Source organism: Stegastes partitus, unplaced genomic scaffold (assembly GCF_000690725.1).
Source record: "Stegastes partitus isolate 25-593 unplaced genomic scaffold, Stegastes_partitus-1.0.2 Scaffold2079, whole genome shotgun sequence".
NCBI lineage: Eukaryota > Metazoa > Chordata > Actinopteri > Pomacentridae > Stegastes > Stegastes partitus.
Window position 1 is genome coordinate 5,536 of NW_007579810.1, and position 11,318 is coordinate 16,853.

At 42.8% G+C, this 11,318-nt stretch overlaps 1 protein-coding gene across 1 annotated transcript in view; it reads right to left on the reverse strand.

Annotated features, from left to right (window-relative positions):
• Positions 1-1,586: 1,586 nt before the first annotated feature.
• Positions 1,587-11,318, reverse strand: part of slc24a2 (solute carrier family 24 member 2) — a 49,502-nt gene continuing 39,770 nt past the window's right edge. The window contains exons 8-11 of the mRNA XM_008303843.1: positions 6,503-6,637; positions 6,321-6,410; positions 5,813-5,979; positions 1,587-3,448 (exon numbers count right to left, since the gene is read on the reverse strand). Coding sequence (XP_008302065.1) covers positions 3,199-3,448; positions 5,813-5,979; positions 6,321-6,410; positions 6,503-6,637 — 642 coding nt within the window. The 3' untranslated portion in view covers positions 1,587-3,198. The remainder of the gene's footprint in view (positions 3,449-5,812; positions 5,980-6,320; positions 6,411-6,502; positions 6,638-11,318) is intronic.

Genomic DNA, 11,318 nt, shown 5'->3' on the forward strand with positions numbered 1-11,318 from the left:
ATTAGCGTGTTTGCCTCGTTGCTTTAAGTTCGACGAGAAAATCGATACCGGCCTCGTGTTTGTGCGAATGTGAAGCTACCAGCAGGAGATTATTGTAGCTAGCTGCATTTGTTTTGTACACAAAACCCCTTGTAACCCACAATTTCTACTTTTATTCACTTTGGTTTGATGACGACTCAGATCAGTGTCCAAATACTCTGTTACAATTAAAATACACTTAACGTACCCAAAGTAAAATCAGTCATTGTGCAGAATTCTGGTTTCAGAATATGTAGATTATTGTACTACTTAATGTAGTTTAACTGAATTTTCCTAACAGATTTATTAAAGTTTCATCGACAATATTGCACCAGATTTAAATTGTTGATTGCATTTTGTATTATGAAGCCATTTTTTCAAAATTATTTGACTTTTTTTAACCAGAAAAACGGCTCATTGTGATTAAAAATGTCTTTTACGGGAGCGTAAGGCAGAATTAATGTACAGGTTGAAGAAATACGGACATAAAACAATGCAAATAAGGATTAGAGTGTCGTAAAATGGCAAAAAAAATTGCGTCACAAGTCAGTGATTTACAGCTTTTAAGATTCAGACAATTTTGCAAATGCTTCCAAGTCAATAAACAGCCATTTCCCAGTTCATTCCAGCACTTTTTTTGGGCTGACATCGATGCGTAGATATGATTTGCATGTGATTTATGCAAAATAATTTAAGTAAAGTCCCGGAGAATGAGTGTTAAGTCGCAGAAATCAGGTGAAAATGGAGTAATTTCAAAATTGCACCCGAGATGTTGATGCTCGTGCTAAGCTAACCCTCTCCTGGCGGCAGCTCCACATTCGCCGCACGTGAAGAACGACTCTCTCGTGTGACGCTGCAAGAAAAAAAAAAAAAAGCCTCCCTCGAAAGGTCAAACTATTCTTCTAAAGAAGGTGAGAGAAGGAAGTGGAGGTGAGGTGTGATCGCGCTAATGAGGCTGCGTGGGCGCTCGGAGGGAAGAGTCGAATGGCCGACGTGCACGGGAGGATTTCACAAAGTACACGAGTCACCGCCGAGGCCGTAAATTCTTTGAATGTCGGCGGTGGAACATGTGGCGTTTGGCCGAGGAGGCAATGTGGTATTCAAAGCCCTAAATTTGACGAGCAGGAACTCAACAGAGCATGTGATGGATGCTAATTTTTTTTTTTGTTTTTGCCACCGGCATACAATATCCAAGTCCTTTCCCACCCTCTGTTAATAAAAAAAAAGAAATAAATGAAAAACAGGAGTTTATATTTACAAAACCAAATGACTTCTTGGTGTTTCTCCGTCCGATGGGTGCATAAAAGTGAACGTCCTGTATATAAGTCGGTCTAAGCTCAGCTGTACAGTCGGTGGGTAACCAGCCCAGGAAAAGTTCCTCGCATGCATTTCTCCTCCACACGCTCAGAGAATCTATTTACTAGTATTTTACAGTTAACTCCTACGAAGCTGCTGTACAGAGGCTGTGTTGAGGTAAAGCAGGTGTTTTCTGGCCAGCTCTAAGGGGGTCCACGCTATACGGTGGTGGAGGTCTGGTGGGGTGGAGGACAGACGCATGACTCGGGGGGAGGGAGGGGAAGGTGGATGCAACGACGACACGCGGTATATTGCTGTTAAAGTCTGTGATTTTCCACATTCTATGTAGCTTAAAGAGATCGTGATTATGATTTTTCCAGTATAAAACACAGATTGGTGTCTTTTTTTTTTTCCTTTTTTTTTTCTTTGCATTTAGCTGCAAAATACTGGTTGTATCACCTCTATTGTTTCATAGATAAATCTAATGAATGGTCATTGTGCGATGACTCCAGATGCAAGATTGCACACATGCACACGAAAGCACCTTTGATTAGAAAAAAAAGAAATTGCACAAGTTTGATAGATATCGTCGACCGTACGCGTTGACATTTTCTACATAGAGACCGAGCACTGGTTTTTTGCGTTAAGAAGTTATGAAACATTGTCTGGAAAAAAAGTGTACGTTTTGGTATACAACTTCTTAAATCGGTATTATTCACCTCCGAGTTTTTTTTTTCTTTTTTTTTTTAACACATGCATTTGATTGCTTGAATCTTCTACCCCAGGAGCTTGACTAGCCGGTGATTTGAGCTCAGTTCTACCGTGAACGAAGCACTACACATTGACTAATCTAAAATCAACCATTAAACACTGTAAAGTTCTTTTTCAAATGGATTATTTTTGACATTGTTATGGAACTTTAAAGAGCCTATTCATGCTTTTTTTTTTTTTCTCCCACCCCGCCCTCCCCTCTCCCCCAAACCAGTACAAGATATCGAAGGTATACTTTGAGAGGCTAAACTTCATTTTTTTTTCTTGTCAGTCGGTGCACGTGAAGCATGAAAAGTTCTGTACAATCAGAACGTGTGTTCAGTGGCCAAAGAAAAAAAGTCGGATCTACGTGAACTAATACTGCTACAGTATACCTAATGCTACCGCTAGTATTTCATGAAAATGAATCCAAAAAAAAAACCAGAAGAAGAATCCTCAACATTCGGTGGTGAAACTCTGGCAGGGAAGAGGGGAAGTTTAACTCGTCGAAGAAAAAAAAAAAGAAGAAATAATGTTCATCTGCTCATCAAGAGTGTTCCTCAGGAGTCTTTTCGCCATCCAAATATTCACGGGCCATTTCCTCGTCCACCGGTCACTCTTGGCGTCTCAAGTCCAAATATGCTTCAGCTCAGTCACCTCAGCGTCTCAGAGTTTCATACAGTGCGTCTCTTGCCAAAGTTCACAGGAGGTCGTTCTCCTCAAAATACCAGTCCTGAATCCAGCTGATCTAGTGAAACTAATGGCATGCATAATACTTCTATATTTGGCTTACACCCTCCCGTCCCTGCTTCACCTGCCAGCGAAATCATAAGAAATAAAAATCCACTCAGGTCAGGCCACTGCTAAACCAGCCAAGCCGAAGTCTTGTGCCCTTGTTGCGTTCTACTCCTCTCCGTCACCACCTGGAAAGTAGAATCCGTATTTTTTTTTATAATGTTTGTAGATTATTCTCTTGCACGCAGCCGTTCTTCTTTTTATTCCTGGTGTAAAGGGTCACGAGGGGCAGGTGGGAGCGACAGCAGACGAGAAGGATGGTGGTGGCGTTGGTGGCGTTGGTGGCGTTGGTGGCGGCGGCGGTGATGACGGAGAGGACGCGGCTCCTTGAGAGGCCCCTCAGACCGACACCGGACAGGTGATGACCTTGTCCTCCAGCATGACGCTGACCACCAGGAAGACGAAGTACAACATGAACATGATGAAGCCGAGCAGCTTGCTCATGCGCCACTTGCAGGCGGCGATGGAGATGATGACGAAGAGGAGCATGATGAAGAGGAGCACGATGGCGCAGAAGAGGCCGTTGGAGCTGACTTGCACCGACTTCATGCCGCTGAAGATGGACCACAGGAGCCAGGGGAAGGGCAGCCTGCGAATACACAGACACAGGGTTGTTTTACGAAAGGCGGCAGATGAGTCGGCTTTAGGCGCTGTAGGAACAAACACTTCTGCATCAAACGCTGGCCAAACGCAGGCCCGTGGGCCAAATCGGGCCCGCAGTGTAATTATATTTGGCCCGCGAGATAATATCAAATGTCTACTAGACCTAGCCCGCTGGTATATAGCCCATGCATCGCTAATACTACACATCCCAGAATGCTCTGCTGGTACGTTGGCGTGTCAGCAGCTCTCGACATTCATTAGCAACCTCATGTCACCAAAATTTAAGCCACCCCTCACAACAAATGGCCAAACGAAAGATGGAAAACAGGAGCTTTCAAGACAGCTGGGAGGCAGATTATCTGTCCACAGACCTTCATTTAGCTTTGCTTGTTCCACATCTAGTGTTTAAGCAAAATATTTGATTCCATATGAAAAAGTTTACCATTATATCTGTGGAGAGAAATGAAAACGTGCACAACTTTAGTCAGCTTTTCAATAAATATCGAGTCTGGCCCTCGACTTAATCCCAGTTCTTTACTTTGGCCCAGTGTGTATATTGGAGTTTGACACCCATGCTTTAGAGCAGTGGTCCCCAACCGCCAGGCCGCGGACCGGTACCGGGCCGTGGGTCATTTGGTCCCGGGCCGCACAGATAGAATGAAAACATTTTATTGGTTTATTTTTATTTCCAGCGGAGTCTGCAGGGTGTTTTATTTTGAAACATGACTAGCTCGTCTTCCCTTCACTTCCGTTTGTGTTCGTTTCCCGTCACTTGACTGTCAGTTTTTATGCCCGGCTGCTAAACGAAGCCGTCAGTCAAAAACAAACGTCTCAGGAGAGCTGCTTTGGAAAGTGGGAGAGACTTGATGCTGAGACAGAGAAAATGTAAATATGTTAAGCAATAAACATTTATTTTATTTATTTATGAAACTTTTCAATAGAAAAAAAACAATTATTATTTGTTATGTGCACAATGACCGGTCCGTAGAAAAATTTCTTGCTTAAAACCGGTCCGTGGTGCAAAAAAGGTCGAAGACCGCTGCTTTAGAGGATGTCTCGCATGTAATCCTGTTATTTTATTTGTTAATTCCTTTCTTGTTAATGTGTTCGCATCTATTTCATGCACCTGGGCACCACTAAAAATGACCATTCTGCCTCAGTGTGTCGTCAGAGGTTTCAATTAAAGGCTGATGACGATACGAATGTGCAGCAGGGTTTCCTCCTTCCTTTCAGGTCGCTCATACTGAAGATTGTCTGTGAGCTAAAACCAATTTAAAGCCGCAGAAATCAGGAAAAGGAAAGAAGTCAACCGTAATTTCTGGCTTCAACTTGAATTTAAATTCCTCCGTCAAATCTATTGCACCACCACAAACTGTTCGTGAAGCTAAATCTGTTGTTATTGCTCTCCTGAAATCTGCCACCACAGGCAGAAGTCCAGTTTCCTGACTGTCAAAACAGTTCAGTCAGTAATTCAGTTTAAAAAGCTTTTAAAAGCCCACCTGCACAGACCAGCATCTCCTTGGTCTTTTTAAGCTTCCCCCTTTCCATCTCATGTTTGTTGTATTTAATGCTTTGTGAAGCGCTTTCTAACTTGAATTTTGAAAGGTGCTACAGAAATAAAGTTTATCATAATAATAACAACAATAATATTTTTTTATTGGTTCACCTAAAATTAATAGGAGAAGCTTCGACATTATTTTCGATGCAAAAAACAGACAAAAATTATTTAGCTTTCGTGCTCGCGATGTCAGATTTTTTGGTCAATTATAATGTTTTTCCAGAAATAGGCATGTTCCAATTAAGTTTCTTTACCCCCAATTGATCCCGTGTTATTTAATATTTAGTATCTGCTGCCCCCGACTCTCAACCTCCTGTCTCTTCCTCGATAAAACACACTTTAAGCACATTAAAATCAATGCAATGTATGTGCTCGACACATTAAAACTGCCTTCGAGCCTCAAAGTTATGTCATGACCTTTGTTGTAAAGCTCCAACAGTGGTAAACACTGTGGTAAAAGTTTGGTAGCTCCAAAAGACGGTATTCTCTACATACATGTAAGAAAATGTCGTTTAGCTGTAGTACCTGGTTGCACCACCAGGTGGAGCCTCTTACTGTTTAAGGACCCAAAGAGGCAGCCACACAGATTACAAGCAGCTCCGTTTAGCTAGCAATGGGCACCATGACAAACCCTTCTGTGACGCTTAATGACCTCCAACCAGATGCTTAAGACAAACTAAAAGGAACAGCATTCTTATATTTAAAAGTTAAAGAGTTAAAACGGGTCTTGTTCGACCTCTATCGCGACCTCTCACATCCCCGTCCAGAAACAAACTCAAGTCCCGCTCGTACCCGACAGTAATGTCAAAGATGTTGGAGCCGACGGAGCTGGATACCGCCATGTCACCCAGGCCTTTGCGTGCCACGATAACACTGGTGATGAGGTCAGGGATGGAGGTTCCAGCTGCTAATATAGTCAGACCCATAATCTCCTCTGTAATCCCGATGGTCTCTCCAACCTGCAAAAAGAAGAAGAAGAAAAAAAGAAAAAGAATGCTAAGCTTTGGGGTAAATAAAACCTAATCTTTTTGTTCCAGCTATTTTTAATTTCCTTGTGATGCTGCGGCGCTGACAGAGGTGAGAAAACTCTGACAGTCGCTTTGTGTGAAACAAGACAACTGCAATTATAAACGAGTGGGAAGATTATGGAATTATTAGAAATGTCACGGACGAGGAACGAGAGAAATGGGAGGAAAGACGACTGGATCTTTGTTTTTTTTTTTGACGAGGACCGCTGTCACTGAACACCCACTTTGTTGAACAATGTCATCGCCTGTAAAGTGCATGAGTCAGCGTGTACCTGGTGAGCCCACCACACCATCAGGTAGGAGAATCCTGCAATCCAGCAGATGGCACCCAGGAACGTGACGGGGAAGAACTTCTTTGACGACTGACAGAAAGAAAAAAAAAACAAGAAAGTGAGCTCCGTGTAGAACTGCAGACATTCTTGTTGCGGACGTTGTGAGCATCGGCGTGGCTCACCGTTTTTCTGACGTCCGGCAGCGTGAGCCACAGGGGCAGGACAATGGGCATGATGATGAGGTAGGTGAAGCGCTTGCGGGCGGATTCGGGCCAGGACAGGCTCAGAGGCTGGTCCTCTTCCTCCTCGTCTTCAGCCTGAGAGCAGACAACAAAAAGAAAGAAACAAGAACATGCATTACGTCTCAGAGCTTTTGTTTGTTTACGAGCTGAGCCTGATGTATTTAATTTACCACTGAGTTGACTCGTGCCTGTTAAATGGACAAGTCATTACAACCCGAGTGTCTCCTTTAGTCTGATAAACGGCCTCGTTGGGATACTCCGCTCCACAGCAGAGCCTCGCTTCAAGAGAGGGAAAGGCATCACAGACTTGTGGAGGTGGCTGTGCGTTTGCTCTGTGGCGACCTTAAACCGGAGGATGACTGTGATCTGGGAGATTGCGCCGAGCCTGAAGGGCTCACCAGTCATCAGAGGCTCATCACTGCTGACTGCTGATGCACCGGCCGCCTCCCGGGCTCTGATTGGACCTGCCGCCGGAATGCCAAAGCGAGCCGAAGCCTGTCACCTCCCGGCGATTCGTATCGAGTTAGCCGGGCGAGAACGACGACTGAATTATCGTTTCATTTACCTCGCAGCCTCTCAGTTAAACATTCTGGTGACACAGTGCAGCCTTCTGAGGGCGGAAGGATGTTTTGGTCCCTTTGTGTCCAATTATGCATAACGGAGCCATGGGGGCCGGCACACAACAGGTCCAAACACGCACATCTGACTGGAACGCTTTGATGACCGACAATTTGTCTCTTGTGAGAACGTGAGGGAGATCTGCGAAAACACGCAGTCAAACAGATGCCGTACAGTGAATCGTACTTTTATCGAGAAAAATCTCTCCACAGATTCAATCAGATCAGCTGAACACGCCGTGCGAGCGAGCAAGCGAGGCAGAAATCTTTAAAGATGGCTACGGCACGAATCATGAATCATATGGAGCTTATCCTGCTGTGACAGCTACTGCCGTTGAGTATTGCCTGGTAACCTTGGTAATCAGAGCTGCCAAACAAAAGGCAGCGCTTGCATCACTTATGCTCAGCATTCTGATCTCTCCTCCTCTCCATATCCAGATGGCTGCATTGTTGTCTGTTCAAGGGCCTAAAACCAAAAACCCCTCCTTGTGAAGATGAGTTCAAATCCGCTGCTAAAGATTTCACTAAAGAAAAATAACAGCAGTAAAAAATTCTTGATAGTTTGCCGAACATTGCAGTTTGAAGCGCCGCTCGGCTCAGGCTGAATCTGTCACTCGTCTATTTACTTTGCTTTGCTCTCTTTCTACCCCACAGAGCTGCTGCTCCCGACTCTAACTTGGTTCCCAAATGCCAGGCCCTTGGGGGCATTTCCTGCCCTGTGGTGCCTCAGTTGGTAACAGTGCCAACTCTGTGCTTAAAGGCACTGACTTTTATCAGACAGCACAGAGCTGCGAGGGGAGGCGTGACATTTGCTAATTCTTTTTCTTCCTGGAGGGAAGCGTTTGCTCTCGTACCCAGTGTGAGGCAACAAAGGTACAAGAGTTGAAACGGCTGAAGAGAGTGCAGGCTGCAGGACGACGGCGCACTTGACTTTCTAGAATAGAAAACGCAGCCATCTAGATAAATTTAAAAAAATACGTTGGCTCCTTTAACTCTCTTTTGAGGAACAAAGCCTTAAAGTCGTTCCCCGGTTTCTGATTTAACTTCTAAACACTCGTCTCCGTGTACAGTCGTCCTCAAATGTATTCACACCATTCCATTAAAGAAAAGGCAAAATTCACAAAAGTCACTCAAATAACTAGAAACTGAAAAAAGTAGAAATAAATAAAAATTTGCTGAATTATAATTTAAGGAAATAAGACATTGCTTTTGAATTGTGGTTGAAAAAAAAAAAAAAAAACTGTCCCGGACAAATTAGAGCACTTTGCTGATGAAAATGAAACACCTGTCAACAGGTGCAGAAGTCTGACTGAGAGTTACAGAAAACACTTGATTGGCTCAAAGGATTGTTCAGCTAAATATTAGTTTACGGGTCCCATCATGCTTGTTTTTTTTTGTTTTTTTAAATATTTCTGTTAAACCACAATTCAAAACCAACGTCATGATTTTCATTCAAATTTTATTTCTTATTACTTTTGTCAATTTCTACTTATTTCAGTGTTTTTTTCTTTAATGGGAGGGTATGAATACATTTGAGGACGACTGTATCAAAGCTACATATTTACAGGTTGTTTTTTTTCCATTAAAACAAACCTTTAATGACTCAGATGTGATTCTGCATCATTGCTTCCTCTAGAAAACCTGGACGTGGTCTACACTACGTAAATATGCCACATAATCCACGTTACATGTTGGCAACTGATTGTTAAGTCCTGCATTGCAAATTGACAGAACTGATTCGACAAAACGATATAATTTATCAGAGAAAGAGACTGCAGCTGGAACTTTCCGACATTTGGTCTTGAGGTATAACCAAAGCGGAGCCAAAATTTTTTTGATATTTCATCAAAATCATGTTAAATTGAACAAAAATGCTAAAAAAATTAAGCATTAACAGTAACCAGCTTCTGTAAAAAACAAAAAAAATCTGCACTTCTTATTGTAGTTTGAAAGCCATCAGTGACTCACATGGAACCAACAATAACTTTAGAAAAATTCTGGCATTTTTAGTTGAACTAGGATGAACTGCAGGCTGTGTCAGAAGCCCTTTTGTACGATTTATGGCACCGAACTGTGTCGTACTGCACAAAACACATTTCTTTCCTCTTTTAACCGCGGTTGTTCTGTTTCCACAGAGGTGCAGGACTTTATATTGCTGTGAATAGTGAGCCCACGTTGAAAAGAATTACAACAGGAGCAAAAAAAGCGCTACTTTATGTGGTGAGAAAAAACCCTCTCAATCTTCACTATCATGTCTAATTTCCACAATGATCCACCATGTGCCTTATTTTAATACCACACTAATTTCTTCCACTGTTTCTATTTGTCTGAGTCACATTTTTTTTTTTTTACATGAAACATTCATCCTCACAGATGCACCGCTCCGACAGCTGCGACGGCATGAATATTTCTCCGCACAGAAGCTCCATCTGGATGTGAAATTCTCAAACTATTTGGCGAAAAAAAGAAAAAAAGCAAATGCATCCGTCCTGAAACACGACACAGGAGTCGTTTTCTTCTTCAAACTGCTTCGGCTGCGGTAGAATAGGTGGGATGAGTCACAAGAGCTATGAGTTTTCTTTAGTTTTCCAATTTGTTCTTTAAAGAAATCACATAAATTACTCAAAATGCAAAATATCCTGAAAGACAATTTGCGGTGATTCATACCCAGGATGCTGCTCATTATCAAGAAAAACCATCACAACACGAAGATGAACGCACACGACGTATACTGCGCTGTGCAATACTGCTTTTAATTTCGCCGTTTTGGAGAATATTATGATAATTTTTTTTTGTCAGCACAGCTCTCTGGGGTTTTATCAGGAAATTGTGCTGGAAGTCTGCAGCAGATTTTAATTTGACCTTAACTATCCCCTTATTCCCCATGCAGTCTTGGTTGCCAAGGCATCCGGGAGGAATTGAACGATCACTATGATGGGGCCTCTGGCTGCACATGAAGGTGCGAGCGCTTTCCAGCTACCTCCTATCTGACGCAGACAGGTGCACGGTAGGACAGACCTCTAAAAATAGCAGCATGTAGGAATTAAGCGTGCCAACGAGCATCCGTGTCTTTTTAAATTTAGCGAGTCAGCGCCTGGGAAAGGTGTTTCTGCGTCTACCGGCTTCTTTTTTTTTTTTTTTTTTCTTGCCTTCACCTCGAATCATTTTTAGAATCAAAGGTTTTTGATGTGATGCTAAAAATTGTCTGAAGGAGGGCCTTTGTTTCTACAGGAGGAAATATTTTCAGCTTCAGGGTATCAGTAAAGACTATTATTAACCCAAAGAGTGAGAGATCAATGTGAAAACAACTCGCTGCGGAGTGGATCAATACACGCATGGTCATGTTGCACATCAGAGCTCATCTTCGGCGGTTTCTCGCGCGTTCTATTTTTAAATTCTCCTATATGCTTCCACAGCGTATTTATAGCCTTTCCTGGGAGGAACGCTGAGCCACATCTATGTTTGAGGTGGGGAGGGAAAAAAAAATCTTTCTTCTAGTTCCAATAACACGGTACCGACGAACGGTTTTATTCGCAGACTCGGCTTTGATTCAAAGCAGGATCGCGAGAGATTAAAATCTATTGTAAGCAAAGCTAGTCATATTACAGTTCATGTGCAAAGCGTTTACAAATCCCTGCAATACAAGATCAATTGGGGGAAAAAAAGAAAAAAGGAGAATGATGTAGTGCGTTAGTAGCTCGAATCAAGGTAACCCGCATGAGATTAACCCAGAGAACAGCCTCTGAAATTGATTTCAGGCCTTGAGAAGAATGTATGTACGAGCTGAGATTTATAAAATGAGAATTATATAAGAGAGAAAAATCATTTCGATGCAGCACTCCTGAATCCGATTGTGTATCCCGTAGCAGTGGGACGCGGCGCCGATAAAAAAGTTCCCAGTGATTGCGTATCCCTTGAAAGTGACTCACCTGATTCAACACAGGTGCAGCCGACTGGTGCTCGAAGTCACACAGTTAGTAAAACGTAGATCACCTGAGAGCAGTGAACGTGTCTCAGAGGGACTGTAGCGTAAAGATGTAACAAAGACAAAGGTACTGAAAATGTCCAAGTCACTGAATGTCCTTTGGAGTCCAGTTAAAGTCATCATTAAGAAATGGAAGCTTTATGGCACATGTGTG